Source organism: Pongo abelii, chromosome 19, assembly GCF_028885655.2.
Source record: "Pongo abelii isolate AG06213 chromosome 19, NHGRI_mPonAbe1-v2.0_pri, whole genome shotgun sequence".
NCBI classification, from domain to species: domain Eukaryota; kingdom Metazoa; phylum Chordata; class Mammalia; order Primates; family Hominidae; genus Pongo; species Pongo abelii.
The window spans coordinates 44,751,163-44,777,902 of NC_072004.2; the positions used below are offsets into that span (position 1 = coordinate 44,751,163).

The 26,740-nt window shown below is 43.2% G+C and overlaps 1 protein-coding gene and 1 long non-coding RNA gene across 2 annotated transcripts in view; both read right to left on the reverse strand.

The window, feature by feature from the left end:
- LOC129047427 (leucine-rich repeat-containing protein 37A3-like) overlaps positions 1–11,194 on the reverse strand; it is a 31,379-nt gene extending 20,185 nt beyond the window's left edge. Inside the window, 3 exon segments of the mRNA XM_063718087.1 lie at positions 5,293–5,364; positions 7,259–9,545; positions 9,548–11,194. Coding sequence (XP_063574157.1) covers positions 5,293–5,364; positions 7,259–9,545; positions 9,548–10,145 — 2,957 coding nt within the window. The 5' untranslated portion in view covers positions 10,146–11,194.
- Positions 11,195–15,598: 4,404 nt separating this feature from the next.
- Positions 15,599–25,758, reverse strand: LOC134760482 (uncharacterized). The gene is made up of 3 exons (XR_010137956.1): positions 25,394–25,758; positions 23,234–23,373; positions 15,599–16,620 (listed from the first exon to the last, which is right to left on the reverse strand). It is a non-coding gene; the product is annotated as an uncharacterized LOC134760482 (long non-coding RNA).
- Positions 25,759–26,740: the final 982 nt, after the last annotated feature.

A 26,740-nucleotide genomic window follows, 5' to 3' on the forward strand; every position in this document is an offset into this window, starting at 1 on the left:
AATACAATTAATTTCTATCATATTAATAGAAATTCATTTTTGGTTTTATATTGCTTTAATATTTCATGAAAGCAATTTCTTCAGTTATACAGTGATGGGGCTTTTCCCTCCTCCTTTACCTGGATGGTGTAACTTTGGCTGGTGTCTCCATCTCTAGTCTCTCCCTTCCTAAACTATCCTACACACAGTCATCATATAAACTCTCCAGAAGTGGCTTGCAAAGACCAGCACCTCCTGGGAAATTATTGAGGATGCAAATTCTTGGTCCCACTCTAGACCAACTGAATCAATAACTATGAGGGTGGAGTCCAGAACTGAGTTCTAATGTGCCCTCTCAATGATTGTGATGCAGATCCATCTTACAGCACTGCTGTGATAACACGGTTCCCCATGATGGCTCCTCAGCTTGGCATTCAAAGCCCTAGAAGATCTGGCTCCAATTTCCTACTCTCCCTCCTTGTAATCTACAGGTACTCATGGCATTCCTCGAATACTTTCCTGTGTTTTGCCCTTCTCCTATTTCCCTTTTGCAAGTTTAGAATATTGTCCCCAAGATGTCTGTCCGATGCTACACAATGGCCCTTCAAAGTCCTATTCAAATGGGATTGTTCTAGTAACATCTTCCTGGGTCCAAACTGAAGTCATTTCCCCCTCTTCTGTGCTTCAGAAACAATTTATCCCTCCTAGTGCCCACATCCATTTCTTCTTCTTAATGGAGTTATTTTTCATCCCATTTTTTCTGAGCATAAACTCCTTGAAAGCATGGACTAGGTCTTGCTCATCTGCATTGCCCACCATGTTTAAAACTGACACATGGAAATAAAGTAAATTCAAATATTTGTAAAACAAATGAATAGCTGGCCGGGCGCAGTGGCTCATGCCTGTAATCCCAGCACTTTGGGAGGCTGAGGTGGGTGGATTACAAGGTCAGGATATCGAGACCATCCTGGCTAACAAGGTGAAACCCCGTCTCTACTAAAAATACAATAAATGAGCTGGGCATGGCGTGTGCCTATAGTCCCAGCTACTTGGGAGGCTGAGGCAGGAGAATGGAGTGAACCCAGGAGGCAAAGCTTGGGGTGAGCCGAGATCGTGCCACAGCACTCCAGCCTGGGTGACAGAGCGAGACTCCGTCTCAAAAAAAAAAAAAATTAAAAAAATAATAAATAAATAAATAAATAAACGAATAGCTGGGGGAGTGAGTAGAAGGAAAATGATTATTTTAAAGCAAATGTAGTTTTATTACTTCATGGCCTCTGTAGCACTTTGGCATCCACTTGAGGGTCTTTACACCCACTTTCCTTAAGCCTTTCACATTTGAAAGAATCTGTTTGCAAAAGAGCATCACTAATAAGGATTAATGACATACACACCTCTATGGACAGAGGATAAGAATCAAGCTTTCATAGCAATTGAACATAGTATCTTCTTGTCTCTAAACAGACAGAAATACTATGCAGGTATCCCTTTCCTGGTAACAGGGCTGGGGAGATAGTTACTGTGGAATTAGTGAAGAGTTAGGGGCATTTCTGATATGCTTGTTAGTGTAAACATTTCTAGCTCTACCACTTAACCATCATTTTAAACATCTGTTTTAATATAACAATTCCAAAAATGAAATCCTTAATACTAGTCTATTCTCTTGGTAGCTTAATATTCTTGATAATATTATTTCTATAATTCAGCTGATTTCAAATATTTAAATGTTAATTTAATTCCAATTAAATTACCAAAAAATTCTGGATTAATGATGTTCAAATGAATGTAGGTGGTCTATATTTTCTTCTCCTTTAGGCAACAATCTGAAGTTAACTTTAATTCCTTTCAGCCTACCAAACCAACTTTTTCAAATCTTTTTTTGTGAAGGTCAGACGGTAAATATTTTAAGGCTTTGTGGGCCACATATGATCTCTCTCACAGATTTCTCTTTTTTCTTTCACAGTCCTTTAAAAATGCAACAACCATTCTTAACTTAATAGGCTATTAAAAAACAGACCTTAGGTTAGCTTTGATCTATTGGCTGTAGACTGAATAGAAGAAGATGGTATGTAAACCCTTATAAAGCAAGGTTCATATGGGTGTCAGTCACTGCTCAGATCTTCTTACCACGTGAACTTTTTCTGTCTGTATTTTGTCTATACAATTTAAAAACTGAAAATGCATAGGACGTAGCTAATGCTAGAGATGGGCTGAGACCCTATACAAACTTACAGAATTGCAGAATTTTATTGCTGGGAGAAATCTTAGAGATTATCTCATTTGAACCCCTTATTCATTTTAAAGATAATATGACTAAAAACTCAAAAATATGATTAACTAACTTATAAATACTGGAGGGATTGCAGGCTTTCAAATGAATCCTTACGTAATTCAGTCAAATAATTTTCACTGAGAATTCTGGAAAATGAAAAAGTTATTTCTAGATTAAAATGCAAACTACAACTATTTGCTACACAGGGACTATCTCCTGCATGTGGAGGAAAGCTGGGTCATGATCATTTCAAAATGGTGGGATCTGCTCTGCTTTCATTCAAATCTTTCCCTACATTTTCCTTTTAGTGTCTATCTCTCTCCACCAACACCACCACACACACAGGCAAGCACACACACACATATGCAAGCACACACACACATGCAAGCACACACACACACAAGCACACACACATGCAAGCACACACACACATGCAAGCACACACACACACACATGCAAGCACACACCCACACGCAAGCACACACACACACACGTAAGCACACACACAAGCAAGCACACGCACACAAGCACACCGCTCCACTCTTCCCACCAAATTATATCTTTAACGATTCCTCTCTAGATCATAATATACCTTTCAGAATCCAACTCTGGGTGGCACCAAGATCAGCAGAACCTCCATTTCCTCCTCTCTTTTCCCAAACCTTACTATGAAAGCTCCACATGGGACCATGTCAGGGCTGCAAGTGAAGCCATTCAACTCTTTTCCCCCATCAAAAAAATTTGAGAACTACAGTGTGCATAAAGTGCACATAACATAAATGTTGTTTATATTTAATTTAATTTAATTTCTGAGACAGGGTCTCATTCTGTTACCCACACTGGTCTCGGACTCCTGGCTCAAGTGATCCTCCTGTCTCTGCCTCCCAAAGTGTTGGGATTGCAGACATGAGCCACCTCACCGGGCCAAATATTCAGTTTAATAATTATAAAGCAGATACCCATGTAAACATTGTTACAAAAGATTATTGCTAGCATCCCAGAAGCCCCAGTGTGCCCCTTTCCAATCATATTCCTCTCTCTAACCCTAACAGGTAACCACTACCCTGACTTTTGTAATGATTTGCTTGCTTTTAAAATGTAGTCCTGGCCTGGCGTGGTGGCTCATGCCTGTAATGCCAGCATTCTGGAAAGCTAAGGCACATGAATCACCTGAGGTCATGAGTTTGAGACCAGCCTGTCCAACATGGCAAAACTCTGTCTCTACTAAAAATAGAAAAATTAGCTGGGCATGGTGGTGGGCACCTGTAATTCCAGCTACCCAGGAGGCTGAGGCAGGAGAATCCCTTGAACCCGGGAGGTGGAACTTGCAGTGAGCCAAGATCGCACCATTGAACTCCAGCCTGGGCAACAAGAACAAAATTCCGTCTCAAAAAATAAATAAACAATTCTCCTGCCTCAGCTTCCCAAGTAGATGGGATTATAGGCACCCACCACCATGCCTGGCTAATTTTTGTATTTTCAGTAGAGATGGGGTTTTGTCATATTGGCCAGGCTGGTCTCAAACTCTTGACCTCAGGTGATCCGCCTGCCTCGAACTCCCGAGGTGCTGGGGTTACAGGTGTGAGCCACTGCACCTAGCATGTGTTTTATTTTTAATTTAGAATTCATGTATATCTTGTCTATATAAGTCAAACTAATGATGTGACACAAACTGTTGTGAAAAATGTTACTTTGAATGTAAGCATTTTTTCCAAAATCATTTATGTGTCTAAACTAATTCCTTCTATAAATCAGGAAGAAAACGATAGAACAATTCAACAGGAAAATGAACAAAGGACAGAAAACTCAGAGAAGAAACACAAATGTTCAACAAACATATAAAGATATTTAATTAAATTCATAAGTGATCAGAAAAATTCAAATTTGGATGGAATCCCTTTTATTCATCCATAACTTCAACAAAAAGTTGGCGAATACCTAGCAGTGAAAAGGTGTGGGGAAGTGAATGCTGTCCTATTCTGCTGACAATAGAGTCAGTTGGCACAACATTTTTGAGGACAATTAAAATTTTATATCTACATAGTCTTCACCCCAACTCTTCCATTTCTAGATATCTATGCTACAGGAATACTTGCCCACTAAGCATAAGCTAAACATTCATCAATGGGGAAATTATTAAATAAACTATGATGCATCCATACTATGGATTATGCAGGACTTTAAATGAATGGAGTGACCCTCTAAGTCCTAGGAAGGAAAGAAATTATGAAGTGAAAGAATATCATATGATATAAGTGATACCATGAAGTGAAAGAATCAAGTTGCAAGATGTTACCCTTTATGGAAAGAAAAAAGATTTTAAAAACCACACAACAAATCTATTTTGCTTTATGTAAATATGTATGTAGGTAAATGGGGAAAAGTCTGGAAGCATGTATACTAAACACAGAGTAGCATTACCTCAGGGATGAGGGAGTAGGGCACAAGGAGGGTTTTTGTTATACCTGTTATTATATTTTTATACATTAAAAATAGAATCATGGGCTGGGGGTGGTGGCTCATGCCTATACTTTGAGCACTTTAGGAGGCCAAGGTGGGAGGATCACTTGGGCCCAGGAGCTCAAGACCAGCCTAAGCAGCATAGGAAGACCTTGTCTCTACAAAAAATACAAAATTAGGTGGGCATGGTGGCATGCACCTGTGGTCCCAGCTACTTGGGAGTCTGAGGTGGGAGGATCTCTTGTGCCTCGGAGGTGAAGGCTGCAGTGAGATGTGATTGTGCCACTGCACTCCAGCCCAGGGAACAAAGAAAGACCCTGTCTCTGAAAAAAAAAGGGAAAAAAAAGAATATAACCATGTATTATTTGTATGATAAAAAATAAATTTAAATTGCCTCTTATTTTAGAGAGAGCCTACCAAATTTAATTTTAAAATAACCATAGGATTGCAATCCACAGAGGTTGATTTGGGGTATGGAGGGGAAATATCTTTTCTCGGAGGTACGGACCTCAAAATTCTGGACCAAGAAGGATCTTACAATGCAGTTAGTTTTTTGTCATATTTGGAGAGAATATACTCACAGTTTTTCGGTCCAACTGTATGCTTTCCATACATTTCCATCAATATATGAAATATAGTTTCCTTGGAAATTTCTGTGAAGAAAGACAGTTTATATCCTTGAATAGGCAGGAAAAGAATGAACAGGATAAAAGAATCACAGCAACCTTGTCGGGGATATTCAGAAACAGAAAATAACACCTGCTTTCTCATTTCCAGAGCTATCAGCTTCCCAGTTTGCACAATTCATCAAGAAATAATGCGGGGCCACTGGCACAAATGATGAGGCATCTCCTGGAAGCTTAACTTCCTATCCATCCCATCTCTTGGACAGACGATGCCAGTTAATTACTTTGAATGTAAGTATTTTATCCAAAAGCACTTATGTGTCTAAACAAACTCCTACAAATCAACACAAAAATGGTAAATAATTCAACAGAAAAGTGGGCATAAGCTTATCTTTATCGATAAATAAGTAGAAAGAAACCCTATGCCAGGTAACACCAAAGCTTTGCTCTCTGTTGAAACATCCTAGGCTTTTCCTTTCCACTCTTATTACAACTGATCTGATTTAGCCCCTTCACACTTTACTCCTACATTTTGCTAGACCTTTCTATTTTGTCTCCCTGAAATAAGCTTTTCCTTTTGGGCATTCTATATATGGATTCTAAAATAATCCTTTGCATGTCTGTACTTGAACATAAAGCAAAAAAACAAAATAAAATAAAATAAAATAATCTTCCTGTTTTAATCATTTAATCTCTCTTGCTTGGAAACTTTCAATGGCTTTCCATACCTCATTGTGTACTCTTTAAGACCCAAGTAAACTTTTAGCTTATCCATGTAGATTTCCCTGATCTCCACACCTCAAGGATCACAGATTCTGGTAAATTCTAGCACTGATGGTATGCATTATACTTTAGTAATTAATTATATACACCTCCCTTTTTATGCCTATTCTCTTTCTTCCCTCCTATCATTTTCATGTTCTGCAGACGACAGCATACTTCATCCTGGGTTTGACACAAAATGAGTGCTACATATAATAAAGCCAGGGACAAAGATGAGTTCTGGACATAACTAAAGGATGGAGTAATCATGCTAACAGCCAACACTCCTACATATGCTAGGCACTGATGAAGTGTTTCATATATTCACTCACCTAAATTTCACAACAATCCTATGAAATGGTAACTAGCATAATCCCCAGTTTAAAGGTGAGGAAATTGAGTCACAGAGCAGAATAACTTGCTCTGGATCACCAAGCTAATAAACAGACCTGGGTTCAAACCCAGGCAGCCTGGCTCCAGAATCAACTCTTAACCACTTAGAGCATCATCACTGAGATTGGGAGAGTGACAGGCTGCTGTAAAGAGGGTGAAGCGGGCCAGGCATGGTGGCTCATGCCTGTAATCCCAGCAATTTGGGAGGCTAAGGTGGGTGGATCGCCTGAGGTCAGGAGTTCAAGACCAGCCTGACCAACATGGAGAAACCCCGTCTCTACTAAAAACACAAAAAATTAGCCAGGTGTGGTGGTGCATGCCTGTAATCCCAGCAACTCAGGAGGCTGAGGCAGGAGAATCACTTGAACCTGGGAGATGGAGGTTGTGGTGAACCAAGACCGTGCCATTGCACTCCAGCCTGTGCAACAAGAGCAAAACTCTGTCTCAAAAAAAAAAAAAAAAAAAAAAAACAGGGTGAAGCGAAAATAGGAGCAGAGCAGCGGTTAAGCAATGATGTGATGGGGCTAAATAAGAATGGATAAGAAAACGAGTAAGAGTAAAAGACTGGAGTAAAAGTAAAAGACTGGAGAATGGGTCTAACATTAAAGGAGAATGAGGAGAAGGGAGAGTTGACAAGCAAAGGTGAAAGCAGAAAGTCAGTTGTCAGTACGGCTTGGGGAGATAAAGAAGGCCCAGGAAGACCTCCAGGAAAAGGCTGCCATGTCAGGCAACACACAGAGGATGATTGAGGAAAGGTGATTGTTACAAGGTGGTGAAGATGCCATTGTAGGTGTTGGGCTCTGGCACAGGCACTTGGCGGAGCCTCTGCTTTGGGCTGAGATCAACACATGACAGAGTCTCATCTCCGCAGGTACAGAGCTCACATATGTTGTTGCTTGTGGAGGCCATCTGTTCCTCTGGTGCAGTTTCAGACTGCACCAATGAATTCTGCGAAGATTCTAACTTTGTAGGTGGACCTGTGACTTCAGTCAGGCTTCGATGCAGAGTCTGAACCTGGTCTAGACGAGGAGCTGTAGTCTTCTCCAGGACTGTGGAATGTCCAATCTCTGTAGTGGGTTCTGGAGTTATGGCAAGCCCCGGGTCTGGAGGCTGAGCTGAGGTTTCCTCCTTGGTTGGAGATGGTTTAACCTCTGTAGTAGGCTCTGTAGTTTTGCTAAGCTCCAGGTCCAGAGGTTGAACTGTGGCTTCAGTCAGGTGTGAATGCTGAGCCTGACCCTTGTCTGAAGGTGGAAGTGTCACCTCAGGGTGTTCTGGAGGAGGAGCTATAGTCGTCAGGGCTGTAGAAGATTCAACCTCTGTTGTGGATTCTGGAGTGGTGGTAAGCCCCAGATCCAAAGGTTGAACTGTGGCTTCAGTCAGGTGTGAATGCTGAGTCTGAACCTGGTCTGGATGTGGAAGTGTCACCTTAAGATGCTTTGGAGGAACTATAGTCCTCTTCAGGGGTGTAGAATGTTCAGCCTCCATAGTGGGTCCTGGAGTGATGGTAAGTCCCAGGTCCAAAGGTTGAACTGTAATTCTGGGTGACATTGGATGCTGAGCTTGATCCTGACCTGGTGTTGGAATTGTTACCTCTTGATATACTACAAGTTGGGGTACAACTTTCTTAGGAGGCTGAGTTGGGGTCTCCTGCATGGTTGGAGAAAGTTCAACCTCTGTCGTGGATTCTGGAATGATGGTAAGTCCCAGGTCCAAAGGTTGAATGGTGACACTGGGCAATGTTGAATGCTGAGCTGGATCCTAGCCTGGTGTTGGGACTGTCACCTTATAATGAGCTGGAGGTTGAGCTGCAACTTCCTTAGGTGGCTCTGGAAGCTGAACTGGGACCATTTGCTGCCTTGAAGGTTCTACCTCCTTAGGGGCCTCTGGAGCCTGAACTGTGGCCTCCTGCTGGGTCACAGAAGGTTCTGCCTCCACAGGGGGCTCTGGAATCTGAGCTGGAACCTCCTGCTGAGTTACAGATGGTTCTACCTCCTGAGGGAACTCTGGAGGCAAAGATGGGGCCATCTGCTGGGTCAGAGAGGGTTCTATCACCATAGCGGGGTCTGAAGACTGAGCAGGGACTGTCTGCTGGACTGGAGAGGATTCTACCTGTTTAGGTGGCTCTAAAAGCCGAGTTGGGGCCTGCTGTAGGACTGGAGATGGTTCGACCTTCTCAGGTGGCTCTGATGGCTGAGCTGGTATCTCCCACTGTGGTGGAGGACTGACCTCTTCAGTGGATTTCCGAGGATGACCTGAGGCTTCCTGCTGAGTTGCAGATGGTTCAACCTCCTTAGGGGGCTCTGGTGGCCCAGCTGGGAACTCTTGCTGGACTGGAGAAGGTTCTGCCTCCTTAGGGGGATCTGGAGTCTGAGCTTTAGCCTCCTGGTGGACTGGAGAAGTTTCCACCTCTGCACTAGGCTCTGTTGCTATGGTGAGCTGCACGTGTGGAGGCTTAACAGAGACATTGGGAAAATCTGAATGCTGAGTTTGATGGTGACCTGGAGGTGAAACTGGGATTTCATGATGTTCTGGGGACTGAGCTGGAGTCTCCTGCTGGGTTGGAGAAGATTCAACCTCCCCAGAAGACTCAGAAGGCTTAGCTAGCTGCTCCTGCTCACTGGGGGAAAGTTCAGGCTCTATAGGAGGACCTGGAGGCTCAGTTGGGGCCTCCTTTTGGATTGAAGATGGTTCCATCTCTTCTGGAGGCAGAGCTGGGGCCTCCTGCTGGGTTGAAGGTTCTACCTCCTGAGGGAGCTGTAGAAGCTGCGCTGGGGCTTCTTCCTGGAGTGAAGAGGACTGGATGTCTTCAAGGGTCTCTGGATTTTGACTTTTGGGCTCTAGATGGAATTGAGAAAGTCCAACTTGCTCAGGAGGCCCTGGAGGCTCATCTGCATTCACCCAGAGCTCTGGAGGCAGGCTGCCAGGATACAGTGTGTCCATACTCAAATATTCATCCTGCAAAGTCTGCTTCTGATGCTGAGGTTTGGATAATTGGTGTGGAATCCCAACAATCTCAGCAAGGCTCCAACGCTCAGCTAGATCTTTCTTCTCAGTGAAACAACAAATTTGGTTGGTTTTGAAACCTTACTGTCTAGTGAAACAAGTATTTCATCTGCCTGATGACCTGCAGCCCGATCTAGATCTGCAGTTTGAACCTTACTTTTGAGGCGAGGAAGCTGAACTAGGGCCCGGTTCTGATCCCGGTCCAGCAGTGGAACCACCTCTGGGAGCCTTTCTTGCGGAGTCAGCTTGTCATTTAAATACTGATGTGCAGCCAAGAACTGCTCTGGCCCCAGGGGCAGCTCTCCAGCTGAATCCGTGTTCAGGAATGGAGCCAAATTTTCAGTCGGTTCCTGGGGCAGGGATGACATCTGCGAAGAAGCAGAGGGCCCCAGGTAATCAAAGTCCCCCGGGGCTGCTGGGGGAGCAGGTGCATGGGGAGATTCCCACGGGAGATGGGAGGAGCAGGAAGACCAGGGCTCAGGTGGCCCCAGGGGTTTAGAGGTCAGCTGGAGCGGGTCCTTGACCCACACCAGAGGCTGAGCCTCCTTGACTAGTAGACACAACAGTTGCCACGTAAGGAGGGGTCATGGGCCCCAGAAACGCAGCCAAGACATGACACACGCTGGTGCTATGCACTCAACGAGAGCCATGCTAAAAACTCTTCATGCTAAAAACTCTCAATAAATTCATGCTAAAAACTCTCAATAAAACAACCCTTCATGCTAAAAACTCTCAATAAATTAGGTATTGATGGGACGTATCTCAAAATAATAAGAGCTATCTATGACAAACCCACAGCCAATATCATACTGAATGGGCAAAAACTGGAAGCATTCCCTTTGAAAACTGGCACAAGACAGGGATGCCCTCTCTCACCACTTCTATTCAACATAGTGTTGGAAGTTCTGGCCAGGGCAATTAGGCAGGAGAAGGAAATAAAGGGTATTCAATTAGGAAAAGAGGAAGTCAAATTGTCCCTGTTTGCAGATGACATGATTGTATATGTAGAAAACCCCATTGTCTCAGCCCAAAATCTCCTTAAGCTGATAAGCAACTTCAGCAAAGTCTCAGGATACAAAATCAATGTACAAAAATCACAAGCATTCTTCTACATCAATAACACACAAACAGAGAGCCAAATCATGAGTGAACTCCCATTCACAATTGCTTCAAAGAGAATAAAATACCTAGGAATCCAACTTACAAGGGATGTGAAGGACCTCTTCAAGGAGAACTACAAACCACTGCTCAAGGAAATAAAAGAGGACACAAACAAATGGAAGAACATTCCATGCTCATGGGTAGGAAGAATCAATATCGTGAAAATGGCCATCCTTCCCAAGGTAATTTACAGATTCAGCGCCATCCCCATCAAGCTACCGATGACTTTCTTCACAGAATTGGAAAAAACTACTTTAAAGTTCATATGGAGCCAAAAAAGAGCCCGCATCGCCAAGTCAATCCTAAGCCAAAAGAACAAAGCTGGAGGCATCACACTACCTGACTTCAAACTATACTACAAGGCTATAGTAACCGAAACAGCATGGTACTGGTACCAAAACAGAGATATAGATCAATGGAACAGAACAGAGCCATCAGAAATAATGCCACATATCTACAACTATCTGATCTTTGACAAACCTGAGAAAAACAAGAATTGGGAAAAGGATTCCCTATTTAATAAATGGTGCTGGGAAAACTGGCTAGCCATATGTAGAAAGCTGAAACTGGATCCCTTCCTTACACCTTATACAAAAATCAATTCAAGATGGATTAAAGACTTAAATGTTAGACCTAAAACCATAAAAACCCTAGAAGAAAACCTAGGCATTACCATTCAGGACATAGGCATGGGCAAGGACTTCATGTCTAAAACACCAAAAGCAATGGCAACAAAAGCCAAAATTGACACATGGGATCTAATTAAACTAAAGAGCTTCTGCACAGCAAAAGAAACTACCATCAGAGTGAACAGGCAACCTACAAAATGGGAGAAAATTTTCGCAACCTACTCATCTGACAAAGGGCTAATATCCAGAATCTACAATGAACTCCAACAAATTTACAAGAAAAAAACAAACAACCCCATCAAAAAGTGGGCGAAGGACATGAACAGACATTTCTCAAAAGAAGACATTTATGCAGCCAAAAAACACATGAAAAAATGCTCACCATCACTGGCCATCAGAGAAATGCAAATCAAAACCACAATGAGATACCATCTCACACCAGTTAGAATGGCAATCATTAAAAAGTCAGGAAACAACAGGTGCTGGAGAGGATGTGGAGAAATAGGAACACTTTTACACTGTTGGTGGGACTGTAAACTAGTTCAACCCTTGTGGAAGTCAGTGTGGCAATTCCTCAGGGATCTAGAACTAGAAATTCCATTCAACCCAGCCATCCCATTACTGGGTATATACCCAAAGGACTATAAATCATGCTGCTATAAAGACACATGCACACGTATGTTTATTGCAGCATTATTCACAATAGCAAAGACTTGGAACCAACCCAAATGTCCAACAATGAGAGACTGGATTAAGAAAATGTGGCACATATACACCATGGAATACTATGCAGCCATAAAAAATGATGAGTTCATGTCCTTTGTAGGGACATGGATGAAATTGGAAATCATCATTCTCAGTAAACTATCGCAAGAACAAAAAACCAAACACTGCATATTCTCACTCATAGGTGGGAATTGAACAATGAGAACACATGGACACAGGAAGGGGAACATCACACTTCGGGGACTGTTGTGGGGTGGGGGGAGGGGGGAGGGATAGCATTGGGAGATATACCTAATGCTAGATGACGAGTTGGTGGGTGCAGCGCACCAGCATGGCACATGTATACATGTGTAACTTACCTGCACATTGCGCACATGTACCATAAAACGTAAAGTATAATAATAATAATAATAATAATAATAATAAAGAAATTAAAAAAAAATCACCTCTGAGATGCTCATGCCCCTTATAAGCGTGCGCCCCGCCCTGTCTTTATGACACCTTTATTTATGCCACTTTTATTAGGCTCGGGTCCAGATCTGCTCCGTGTTAACAGGGCAATCTTATGTCATAATCCCACCCAAGCACCCCTTCCCACCCCGCCCGGCCGGAACACCCCTCCCCTCCCCTTAGTGAGGAAAGATTTGGGCCGCAGACCGGGGTGGTCCCAGGACTCCAGTGGCCTGCTGTTGTGGGGTGGGGTGGGGGCACGGCAGAGCTTCCCAAGGAAGTCACAGGACCTCGCCTTGGGATCTTCAGAAGTTCTAGTCCAGTTCTGGCAGCCTGAATTCTTCCTCCTCCGAGGTGAAATCCGAGAATACTCTTCCTTCCGGGGAGAGCAACTGACCTGCAAAATGGGCGCCAGTTAGGGTGGCAGGCAGGATGCACGTTACAGTCATTTATTCCAAAATGTTGCCATTTTCGCTAAACTGTTGCATGTTTGATAATTAATTCACCACCCTATTAGGTAGGATCTGCCAGGGAATAAGCAAGGACTCCAAATTTTCTGTAGGAGGGGTGTTGGGGGTAGGCAATTCAGTCTGGGAGAGAAGGTTTTAAACCGAGGGAAGAGCCCTTTGCACTAGCCTGGCAGGAGGCTGAACTGTCATCCTGCCTTAACTCAAAACAGCCATTATCCTAGAAGTTACAGCGCCACCCTTCAGAGATCTACCCTGTGTGCACACATGGAGAAGAGGCTTAGGTTGTTAAAGTCAGCATGTTAAATAATTTCCTGAAATGCTACTATAACTAGAACCCAGCTGACTTCCCCCACAGCCCTTACCTATTTTATTACTGTCTGGCACAATTATCAGCATGTAAACTCCAAGAAGGCACTTCATCTTGTTCCAGTGCCTAGCACAGGCACAGGGTGCATAGTGATGGTTTTAAAATTGAAGGGGGGCTGTGCACAGTGGCTCACACCCATAATCCCACAACTCTGGGAGGCCGAGGTGGGTGGATCACTGAGGTCAGAAGTTCCAGACCAGCCTGATCAACATGCTGAAACTCCGTCTCTACTAAAAATACAAAATTAGCCAGGCGTGGTGGTGCATGCCTGTAATCCCAGCTACTCAGGAGGCTCAAGCAGGAGAATCGCTTGAATCTGGGAGGCAGAGGTTGCAGGGAGCCGAGATCGCAACATTGCCCTCCAGCCTGGGCAACAAGAGAGAAACTCCGTCTCAAAAAAATAAAGTAAAATTGAAGGGATTCCAAGATTCGCCTCATTTAGGGATGGATCTATTGTTATAATCAGATTTCTGAAATCAGTGCTAACTTCCTCTCACATTTCACAGGAAGCTAGACTTCTTAAAGCTGGAGGTTTCCTTGGTGGGTTTTATTTAAATTGAATTAAAATAATTATTTTACAGGGAAAAACTTCAAAACACTTTGCAACTTTGGAGTGAAAGTTAAATAAAACACTCCAGCCCCAAATTAAGTTCCCATTGAAATGAAACTTTTGCTCCTTTTTTTAAAAAAAATCCATAAATAGTAAATGATTACTGTTTTCTTTTGAGATTAATTTAGAAACTTAATCCCTATTTAAGAGCTTTCATATGCAGTCATGCATTGCTTGCCATGTGAAGAGCTTGAGAAATGTGTCAGGTGATTTCACCACTGTGCTAACATCATAGTGTATACTTACACAAACCTAGGTGGTGTAGCCTACAGCATACCTAGGATATACGGTATAGCCTAGGCTACAAGCCTGTACTGTATGTTACTGTACTGAATATTAAAGGCAACTGTAACACAATGGCAGGTATTTGTGTATGTAAACATGGAAAAGGTACAGTTAAAATACTGTATAAAAGATAAAAATGGGGCCCAGGCGCAGCGGCTCACACCTGTAATCCCAGCACTTTGGGATGCAGAGGTGGGTGGATCACCTGAGGTCAGGAGTTCGAGACCAGTCTGGCCAACATGGTGAAGAACAGTCTCTCCTAAAAATACAAAAATCAGCTAAGTATGGTGGCACGTGCCTATAATCCCAGCTACTCAGGAGGCTGAGGTAGGAGAATCACTTGAACCCAGGAGGTAGAGGTTGCAGTGAGCTGAGATCGTGCCATTGCACTCCAGCCTGGGCCACAGAGTGAGACTCCATAACAACAACAACAACAACAACAAAGATAAAAATGGTACCTGCCTGTGTAGGGATAGCTCCTTTATACTCCTATGGAACCACCATCATATATGTGGTCTATTGTTGACCGAAACCTCATTTTGCAGCACGTGATTGTAAATGATTGATAGAAAGATCTTCAGCAAAATAGTCCACCCAAGGTATACGGGAGATAATGAGATCCAAGCAATAAGCCATATTTGAAAGGCATTATAGTTTTTGAAAGCCGTAGCACAATCAGTCTTAAGGCCAGTTACATTCCCCCCACATCTCTGGTATCCTGTTTGAAGGGAGTTCTAAGAAGGCCTGTGTTCAAGCAGCCCAGCATCCCTTACTCCTGGGGCCAGGAGAGACTAACCCCTCTCCTGTGTCCACAGCTGTAGTAATACAGTACTCAGTTCTGCTTTCCAAACTTCAAATAAGGGGTCAGAGCCAAGAGTCAAGACTTTAGGAAAGCCCCAGAAATATCCTGCACTCAAAAAGCAGTTTCAGAGTTTCACATTTTCCTCAGAATGAAACAAATTATCCTCCAAATTCTGCTGCTTGTTTTGAATTATGGTTACACTGGCTATGTTATCCGACCCTTGAGTTTTGTTTTCTGAGATGGAGTTTTGCTCTTGTCGCCCAGGCTGGAGTGCAATGGCATGATCTTGGCTCACCACAACCTCCACCTCCTTGGTTCAAGCGATTCTCCTGCCTCAGCTTCCAGAGTAGCTGGGATGCATGCACCACTGTTTCCCCCATGTTGGTCAGGCTGGTCTTGAACTCCCAACCTTAGGTGATCCACCCACCTTGGCCTCCCAAAGCACTGGCATTACAGGTGTGAGCCACTGTGCCTGGCCCTGTTACCTTTGAGTTTTTATCTCCACATACTTGAATTAAACTGTAGTTCTTCCCATCTGACATCTACAGTCTCTCCACTGGGTCTGTACTCCACAGCTATTTTACCACTTTCTGAAATAAAGTTAGCAAGTATCAGTTCAGAATCTTCTTCATTCTAAAACTTCCTGAATATAATGATAGCACCCCACAATGAGACATTCTTTTGGTTTCTAAAAGCAGAAAATAAGAACATTTTCCTGGAAGTGTCCTTATCATATGCTTCCTTTTTTTTTTTTTTTTTGAGACTGGGTCTCACTCTGTCACCCAGGCTGAAGTGCAGTGGCACTAGCATAGCTCACTGCAGCCTGGAATTCCTGGGCTCAAGTGATCTTCCTGCCTCAGCCTCCAGAGTAGCTGGGACTACTCCCCTGTGCCCAGCTAATTCTCTTTTTTAGAGACATGGTCCTGCTTTGTTGCCCAGGCTGGTCTCGAACTCCTAGCTTGAAGTGATCCTTCCGTCTTGGCCTCCCAAATTGCTGAGATTTTAGGCGTGGGTCACCATGTCCGGTCTCACAGCTCAGTTTTTAACATATGTATGAAATATCAACTGTGTTTGGTTCAAAGGACTTTATGATCTTACAGATAAGAACTAAGGAATAATAACATAAGAAATAAAAAATGTGGACACAAAAATGTTCAATCACAATATGACTAAATGGTAAGGCATCAGGTTGGGGGTCGAAGTAAGTTCAAATCCAAAATAGAGACCATGGGCTAGTAGACACTTCACGTTAGAAGCATGGCTAGGTGTCTACTCCCTGAGAACCAAAATTTCACCAGATACAATGAACAAAGCTTCAGAGAGAGAGAGAACATTTGAACATTTTATTGGGAGAAAATGGCCCACATGCTCTACAGATAATACAACTTCCTTCAAGGCAAAGTAGAGCTATAATGCTTTTGGTCTAAGAAGTTTTCAGTGTGTGCAAGGGATACCTTTGCATAAGAGGGAGAGGTAAACAACCCACACATTTAGCTTGGTTATTAAAGGTCCTCCTTCCCTATAACCTGATAGATTATTTCCCCTAAGATCCAGATGAGTACACATTAGATGAAATTCCAGAAGTTATCTTCAAACTTTGCTACTCATTGAATGTCATGAAGATCCTAGAAAAAAAAGAACAAAACAAAAAACAACCTTGCTACTCAACAAGGGATTGATATTATCACATCTGAGAGAAATTCAGAATCTCAGGCCTAAACCCAGGCCTACTAAATTAGGATCTGCAGTTTCTCACAATCTTCAGGTGATTTCTGTGGTGATGAAAGTTTGAAAAGTTGCCTTGAAACAGTCCTTCCTAAAACTGAAGTGGAGGTGCAGCAAAAATCATCTGGTAAATTGTTAAAAGTAATCTCAAATGCAACCCAAATTTACAGAATCCCAGGTGAAGCTCAGTAGTCTGTATTTTTATCCTTCTCCCCAAATAATTGTGATGTGCAGGCCAGTTTGGAAACCACTGCTTTAAAGAAAATGGATACTCCCCTTACCAAGTAGAAAGTAGGATTTTGGAAACTCATGCAAGGGAAGCAAAAAGATGCCTCAGGAGGCATGATTACAACAGGATTGATGCAAACGGAAGCCGAAGCTTAACCACAGACATTAATATACGCCTACAAAAGAAAATGCTAAGGAAGTCAAGTGGTCTGCATGAATTCTGAAGAAAAACGGAGAACCAAAGACCAAAATTTGTCAATGAATTTCCAGCACAGCCCTAGGTTACAGGAGTGAATTTCTTGACTGAATGACACAGACTCTGGACCACCTGATCGGTTATTACCTTAATGGAGGAATTATATTACAATGTATAGGTACTTTAATTAGAATGACCTGGCAGTTACTGAGGCAAAATTTTCCGCTCCTTTGTATTCTGTAATACAAGAAGGATCTACATGGATGTTCTCTGAACTGTTTGAATGAACTGGTCAACGGCACTCATCATGCCTTGGGTTTTAAATCTGCATTGTGGTCATAATCTGTTATTTAATTAATTTCTCATATTTTAAATAAAAAGTTTGCCTATATATTTTAGATAGAAATTACCTTACTTGGCTGAAATTCTGAGAAATCCTAGACGGTTTTCAAGGCCGGGCTCAAATGTCACCTCTACTACCCTTTGCTGTGCCTCCTGGCGCTGTGCTTCTGACACTTTGTACAGTTCTCCGTGACAGCGTGAGCACAATTATATTACAGGCAATTACTCATGCCCCCCTGGCTCATTTTTGACTCCTTTAGAGCACAGATCATGTTTTAGTTATTGTAGTAACTAAAACAATATTTGTTCAACCAATGACACCCATAAACAAAAGTACCCACTGAGGGCAGAGATGCAGGGGTAAAGTCATGCCAAGATTAAATCCCAGAAACCATTGTAGGCTTTTCAGAGTTGACCCCTACATTTATTGTATTCTAAAAAAAAAAATTACAGTGTTTTCAGACTTCTAGACTTCAAAAGACAACTCTCTATATAATGTATGTTTCTAGAAGGAAAAAGTGTAACATTGTCCCCTTATTTCTAATTGGTATCTGAGAAAAGAGGCCTCACTCAGTATTGGTATAGGGAAGGGGGAAGTTCATTTCCAGCAGAAGTTAATACTCCAGAACTAATAAAATCTAATTATTTAATCTGCTATTACACATCTATAAACCATGAATGGCATACAAGGATTCACCTTTTGATGTGGAATAGTGTCCCAATCTGGTATTAACGTTATTACTGAACAAGGCTGTGCTCTTTGAGTACATTCCATTTGCCCCCAATCCCTGTCTTCTGTGTCAGTAATAATATAAAAATCACCAGCTAGCTTTTATAGGTGCTTTCTTTTTTTTGAGACAGTCTTGCTCTGTCGCCCAGGCTGGAGTGCAGTGGCACAATCTTGGCTCACTGCGACCTCCACCTCCTAGGTTCAAGCCACTCGCCTGCCTCACTCCCAAGTAGCTGGGATTACAGGAGGCCACCACCACACCTGGCTAATTTTTATATTTTTAGTAGAGATAGGGTCTCACCATGTTGGCCAAGCTGGTCTCAAATTTCTGACCTCAAGTGATCCACCCACCTAGGCCTCCCAAAGTGCTGAGATTACAGGTGTGAGACACCATGCCTGGCCTATAGAGTGCTATTTGCCAGACACTGTGCTGAGCACTTTAAAGTGCATTATCTTATTTTATCCTCAGATCAGCTCCATAAAATAGCTACCATTATTACCTCTACATGTATATAGATATAGGTATCTATCTATCTATCTATCTATCTATCTATCTATATACATATATTGGAAGTCTCACCAGTGTTTTAACTTGTGCTTTCAACCACTATACATATTTTAAAGAGTGTAAGAGGAGAAACAACCATTTGTATTTTAAAATTTTCCCAGATACCATTTCTGCTGCTCTTTCTTTATCTCTGAAGTTCTAGTATTACCACTGGTATAATTTTCCTTTGGCCTAAAGACCTTCTTATACATTTATTTTAGAGCAGAACTTCTGACAACACATTCTCTTAGATTTTCTTCATCTGAAATGTCTTTTTTCTTTTTCTTTTTGCCTTAATTGTTGAAGGGTATTTTTGCTGGATATAGAATTCTGGACTGACATTTCTCTCAGTACTTTAAAGATGTTCTGCAGTTACTTGAATCGCTGAAAGGCTTAAAGTTGGGGACCGGCTCTATCACATACATGTTTTACAGAAAGGTTCATTGCTTTTATATCTTCATTGTGGACCATAGCCTTTATCATCACTAAATCTTTGTCTCATTTATGAGTTTTTAAATTTTGCTTTGAACCTAAACTTTTATAACTCCTTTCTTTTTATTTCCTACAATATAGAGTTTATCGGGGACAACATGGGCAGTTGGAAATACGTAACTCGAGTTTAGAAGAGAGGTCTAGGTAGGAAAATGGATCTAGAAGTCATTGATATTTTGGTGGTAATTGAGTCAAGTGATAATTAGGGGAAAGTTGAGGTAACTAAATGCTGAGGACTATCACATGTAAGAGAGATGTTTGAAGGAGGAAAAACAGGTCAAGGAAATTGGGTCATGAGTGGCAACAGGCAATTTAAGAAGGATGTAGTGGCCAAAGGTATCATACATGCATTGTATATGTATGTAGATATATATCTTTCAATGTATGTGGATATATGTCTACATACATATACAATGTATGCATGTAGATATACATTGAAAATATAGATACATATCTATGTATCTACATACATTGAAAGTGTATATAGATATATACACACATACACACACAGAAACATATATACAATTATAAGGGAGGGGGACTAGAATAAAGAAACCTATATGGTTGCAATATTTTTACGTTTTATTTAGATGTAAAAGGCTAACTCTAAGTAGGTAGGTTAGGTATATATTTTGTAATTCCTACAGCAAAAACATAGCACAGATATGACCAAAAGCCATTTAATAAAACATAGCACTAAAAAATATTCAATTAATCCAAAAGTAGGCAGAAAAAAGAAACAGAAGAAACCCCCCAAAAAAGAGATAATCAGAAAGCAAATAATAAAATAGGAAACCTAAATCCAGTCATTATCAATCATATTAAATGTAAATGTTCCAAAACATATTAACTAAAAGACGCTGTCAGATTACATTTAAAAGAAAAATAAAAAAACAAGAAACCATTTGAAAATATAATGATGTGGCCAGGTATGGTGGCTCACACCTATAATCCCAGCATTTTGGGAGGCTGAGGTGGGCAGGTGGCTTGAGCCCAGGAATTCAAGACCAGCCTGGGCAACATGGTGAAACCCCATCTCTATTTTTACAAATTGAAAACTAAACGAGTATCATGATATATAGATTAAAAGCAAAAGGGTAGAGAAAGATGTCATCCTAACACTAGTCAAAAACAGTATTATATCACTAACATAAAACACTAATTTTATATTAGTATTAAATAATGGTTTTTTGTTTGTTTGTCTGTCTGTTTTTGAGACAGGGTCTTGCCCTGTTACCCAGGCTAGAGTGCAATGGCATGATCTCGGCTCACTAAAACCTCTGCCTCCCAGCTTCAAGCAATACTCCTGCCTCAGCCTCCCAAGTAGTTGGGATTACAGGTGCCCGCCATCGCGCCTGTCTAATTTTTGTATTTTTAGTAGGGACGGGGTTTCACCATCTTAGCCAGGTTGGTCTGGAACTCCTCACCTCAGGTGATTCACCCACCTCAGCCTCCCAAAGTGCTGGGATTACAGGTGTGAGGCACCATACCCGGCCTGTATGTATGTATGTATGTATGTATGTATGTATGTATGTATGTATATTTATTTAGAGATGGAGTCTTGCTCTGCTTCCCAGGCAGGGATGCAGTGGTGTGATCTCAGCTCACTGCAATATCCACCTCTTGGATTCAAGTGATTCTCTTGCCTCAACCTTCTGAGTAGCTGGGACTATAGAAGTGTGCCACCACGCCAGCCTGTTTTTCTACATTTAGTAGAGATGGGGTTTCACCATGATGGCCGGTCTGGTCTCGAACTCCTGACCTCAGGTGATCCACCCATCTTGGCCTCCCAAAGTGCTGGGATTACAGGCATGAGCCACCATGCCTGGCCAAATAATGGTTTTTAGTATAATGATTATTACCAGAAATAAAGATTATTTCAGAATGATAAAGGGGTCAAATAATCATCAAGAGGACAAAACTGTAAATGTTTCTGCATCTAATAACAGGGCCTCAAAATACAGGACGCATAAACAGAATTTCAAGGAGAAAGAGAACAAACCCATAACAATCGTTGTAGACTTCAACACTCCTTTCTCAGTAATCACTAGAACAAGCAGACAGGAAATCAGCAAGGATACAGAAGACCTTAACACGATCAACCAACTTGACCTAATTATTATTTATGAAACACTTTACCTAACGGCAGCAGAACACATCTTTCCTATTACAAACTGAACATTCACCTAAAAAAGGTTTCAGGCCATATACAAACCTCTAAATTTTTTTTTTAATTCATCATACCAAGTATGTTCTCTAACCATAATGGAATTAAATTAGAAACCAACAACAGATATCTGGGAAATCCCTAAATGTTTGAAAATTATGTTTTAAAACAAATCATTGGTCAAAGAGTAAGTCATAATAGAAATTTTACTATATTGTGAACCAAACGAAAATGAAAATAAAATATATATCACAAATTCTAAGATATGTTTTAAAAAGTGCACAAAGGGGCTGGGCGTGGTGGCTCATACCTGTAATCCCAGCACTTTGGGAGGCCGAGGCAGGTGAATCACCTGAGGTCAGGAGTTTGAGACCAGCCTGGCCAACATGATGAAACCCCATCTCTACTAAAAATCCAAAATTAGCTGGGCGTGGTGGTGGGCGCCTGTAATCCCAGCTACCTGGGAGGCTGAGGCATGAGAATCATTTCAACACGGGAGGTGGAGGCTGCAGTGAGCCAAGATCGTGCCACTGCACTCCAGCCTGGGCAACAGAGCAAGATTCTGTCTTAAAAAAAAAAAATGAATAAAGGAGCACAATAGTTTAGCCTGGAATCCCAGCATTTTGGGAGGCCAAGGCAGGAGGATTGCTTGAGCCCTAAAGTTCAAGACCAGCCTAGGCAATATAGTGAGACCTCATCTCTACTTGAAAAGAAAGAAAGAAAGAAAAATCAAAGAAAATGAGGTATATATGCACGATAGGATATTATTCAGCCATTAAAAAAGTGAAATCCGGGCCCGGTGTGGTGGCTCACACCTGTAATCCCAGCACTTTGGGAGGCTGAGGCGGGCAGATCACGAGGTCAGGGGTTCGAGAACTGACTGGCTAACATAGTGAAACCCCGTCTCTACCAAAAATACAAAACTCAGCCGGACATGGTGGTGGGTGCCTGTAGTCCCAGCTACTTGGGAGGCTGAGGCAGGAGAATCGCTTGAACCCAGGAGGCGGAGGTTGCAGTGAGCCAAGATTGTGCCACTGCACTCCAGCCTAGGTGACAGAGCAAGACTCCATCTCAAAAAAAAAAAAAAAAAAAAGGTGAAATCCTTCATCTATAAAGCTGGAGGTTTGGAAAATAAAACCTGTTTGCAGCAACATGGATAGAACTGGAGGACATTATGTTAAGTGAAATAGGCCAAGGACAGAAAGACAAGTACCGCATATTCTCATTCATATGTGAGAGATTAAGAAGTTGATTTCATGGAGATAGGCAGTAGAATGATGGTTACTGGGGGCTGGGAAGCAGGTAGGGATGAAGACAAGTTGATTCATGGGCATAAAAGCTCAGTCAGATAGAAGGAATAAGTTTTAGTTTTTGTTTGCACAGTAGGGTAACTACAGTCAACAATAACTTAGTGTATATTTTAAAATAGCTAGAACATTTGTTATCTTCCCAACACAAAAAAAGGATAAACATCTGAGATGATGGATACCCTAATTAACCTGATTTGATCATTATGCATTGTATGAATCTATCAAAATATTACATGTACCCTTATAAATATGTACACTCTACCTTAAGGAAACAGTGAAAAAAGAAGGTGTGGAACAACAATGAGCATAACAAAATCAGAGAGGAAAATCTTTGTGAACTTGGGTTGGTCAGGCCAGGAATCAGCAAACCATAGCCAATCCACTACCCATTTTTGTAATAATCAAAAGAATAACAATATAATTGATAATTTGTAAATTATGTGAAATTCAAACTGCAGTGTTCATAAAGTTTTATGGGAACAGCTATTCTCATTCACTTACATATTGTCTATGACTGCTTTCATTGCTACAGTGGCAGAGCTGCAACAGGGACAGCAAGGCTGAATATTTACTATCTGACCTTTTACAGAAAAAGTCTGGCAAGATCTGGGTTAGGCAGAGTTGTTAGATGAACACCAAATCTGTAAAAGAAAAAATGTGGTAAATCAGACTTCATCAAAATTTAAAACTTATGCTCTGGGAAAAAGACACTGCTAAGACAATGAAACACAAGGCACAGATGGGGAGAAAATATATGAACATCACACAACCTAACAAAGCACTTATATCCAAAATATATAAAGAACTCTTACTACCCAATAATAAGAAATTGGCCAGGCATGGTGGCTCATGCCTGTAATCCCAGCACTTTGGGAGGCCAAGGCAGGCAGATTGCTTGAGTTCAGGAGTTCAAGACCAGCCTGGGTAACATAGCAAAACCCCATCTCTATTAAAAATACAAAAATTAGCCACACATGGTGGTGGCATGCACCTGTGGTCCCAACTACTTGGGAGGCTGAGGTGGGAGGATCACCTTGAGCCCAAGGTCGAGGGGAATGACAGGCTGCAGTGAGCCGAGGTCATGCCACTGCACTCCAGCGTGGGTGAAAGAGCGAGACTCTGTCTTAAAAAAATAAAATAAAAGAAGAATAACAATAAAGAAAGCAACCCAATTAAACATCTTAAATAAAGATTTTGGTATCTTGGCCAGGCATGGCGGCTCATGCCTGTAATCTCAGCACTTTGGGAGGCCGAGGCAGGCAGATCGCTTGAGCCCAGGATTCGAAATCAGTCTGGGCAACATATCAAAACCCCAACTCTATTTAAAACAAACAAACAAACAAAAAACTAGCTAGGTACGGTGGTGCGCACTTGCAAGCAATCCCAGCTACTTGGGAGACTGACAGGTGGGAGGATGGCTTGAGCCCAGAAGGTGGAGGCTGCAGTGAGTGGTGACTGTGCCACTGCTCTCCAGCCTGGGCAACAGAGCAAGACTCTTATCTCAAAAAAAAAAAAAAAAAAAGATTTTAGTATTTTTCCATAAACAATGATATACAGATGGCAAATAAAAAGATGCACATAAAAAGAGGCTCAGAACCATTAGTCATTAGGGACAAGCAAATTAAAACCACAAGGAGCTACCACCATATACTTATTAAGGTGGCTAAAAACAACAACAACAACAAAAACTGACAATATCAAGTGCTAGGGAGGATACAGGGCAACCGGAACTCTTCACACATTTGCAGGTAAGAATGAAAAATGGTACAGCTACTTTGGAAAACAGTTTTGGCAGTTTCTTATAAAAATACAACCCAGAAATCATACTCCTAGGTATTTACTCAAGAGAAACAAGTATTGTGTTCATACAAAAAACATGATGGAAATATTTGGGGCAGCTTTATTCATCGCTGCCAAAAACTAGAAATAACCAAAACAATTTTGAATCGGATGAATTGCCGAATTTGGTTGGATCTTGTTTGGCTTTCTGCTTTGCTTTTTAATCAGCCATTTACCAGCAACTGTTGCACAGGCCCGTCAGCACTCGAAGAATAAAAACAAACAGGACCAGGTAAGGTTCCCCTACTAAACCAAATGATCCATTTCCTTAACACAATTTAAAAGCCACAGCTAGGGATGTGAACACAGGCATGTTTTTCTGTGTGTTTCTGTGCCACAATCTGTCCAAATCCTTAATTCCCTTTTAAGGAACAGATATATAATGAAAATCCGAAAGGAAACACATTAGAAATGCAAAGAGGTTTGCAAAACAAGAGGCTTCTTTCATTCCAGAAAACCACACCAAAACAAGGGGAGAAAAATGAATGCAATGGATATGTGCTTGCCCAAGTTTCAATCCTGCCCGGTGGAGACACTGCACTGGCACAAATTTTGAGGAGAAAAAAAGGGGGTTGGGGGGACGGGGAGCAAGCCAGTGTGGCCTGCAAACTGCAACAATGCAATCTCCATTTTGAACAATGTGCTGCTTTCCTCTTATAAATCTAGTTTTTTGCCACTTAATGTGCCCTCCCATTTCCCCTCTGTTTAGGGGTCGGTGGGGTTGGCGGGAGATCGGAGCGGGATGCACAGCATATAAGTGAGAAAGGGGGGAGGGGAGAGGAGGTGGGGAATAAGTCTGCAGCAACTGCGCTGGGTGGGTACCTGGAGAGCTGCTGAAGCTGCTTTCCGTGGAGTAACTGGCGTCCTCGTGGTCATCTTCCAGCTCCTCCGGATAATCGGAGTCATCGTCGTCCTCCTCCACGTCATCCTCCTAGTTGTCCTCAGACTCCTGGGTCTCCTCGTCATCGCCGTTCTCCTCCTCTTCCTCCTCGCTCTGGTGGTCATCATACACCACTTTGTTGACGGCCCTCCGGGCCGCGGTGGTCCGCACTAGGTGGCTGCCCCGCCCCCACCCCCCCCCAGCCCGGTACGCTGGTGCTGGCCAGCCGCGGTGGCTTCCTCCGGCTACTGCTGCCCACCCTGGGCGAGCTCAGCCGCGTCTTGGGTGCCACCTCATCCTGGCGGCTGCCCACCTGCCTCGCATATCCGCGAGCGGAGCCCCCGATGGGTCCGGACGTGGGCTGCGGCGGCGGGGCCCAGGCGCAGCGCTCCGCAGCGGGAGCCGCGGGCTGCTTGGTCGGCTTGCCCCGCTGGCCCCTCTTGTTGGAGCCTGAGGCGGGGGGGCCGAGAAGGGAAAGCTGACAGGGAGGGCTGGGCGCAGTGGGGGCGGTGGGGAGCGCCGGGGCTGGGTTGGGAGGCCCGAGGGGCCCGGCGGGAGGGGCCTGGCGGGCGGAAGCGGATGGAGGGAGAAGGCTCAACCGAATTGCTGGGGCCCCACTGAAGATCGCCTTCGACCGCCACCTTCAACCGCCTTCAACCGCCACGGTCACGTGAGCTGCACCGGAGGAGCCTGGGACGGGGGCGAGGTGGCGCGGGGCGGCTAGGGGGAGCGCGGGAGCGTTGAGTTGAGGGCGGAGAGCCCGGGGCGCCTGGACTGGGGGCAGCGCCGCGCGAATGGACTCCGGGCACAGGTGGGGCGGCTGAGAGAGGCCCGCAGCTCGTGACATGCCTGGGGTCTAAGGCTTTCCGAGACCACAGTCTCCGAGGACCCCTGGCTGGAGCCCAAAGCGGGCCGGACCTCCTTCCTGCGACTCCCCTTCTGCGGCTCAGAGAGGAATGCAGGAGAGCCCCCAAATATCGTTCCCTTCCCGCCCCCTAGGGAAACTGAGGCTGAAGCAGCGAGAGAAAGAAAAAAAAAGTCATGGAGGGGGGCGGCCCGAGCGACCTAAGGGACGGGGCAGCGCCAGCGACCGAGGGAAATTAGTCGGGGTGGGGTACAGGGAGACAAGCCCCCAGAATTTAGGAAACTCCGAAGCTTGGAGCTGGAGTCCTGAATTGACTCCGATGACAACTGCTCCGGATCTGTGCCAGGAGCCACGCTCCGGGCTGCCACGCCCCGAGGGAGGGGGGCTCTAAGACCTATTGCATGGAATCCCCACTCGGAAAGCC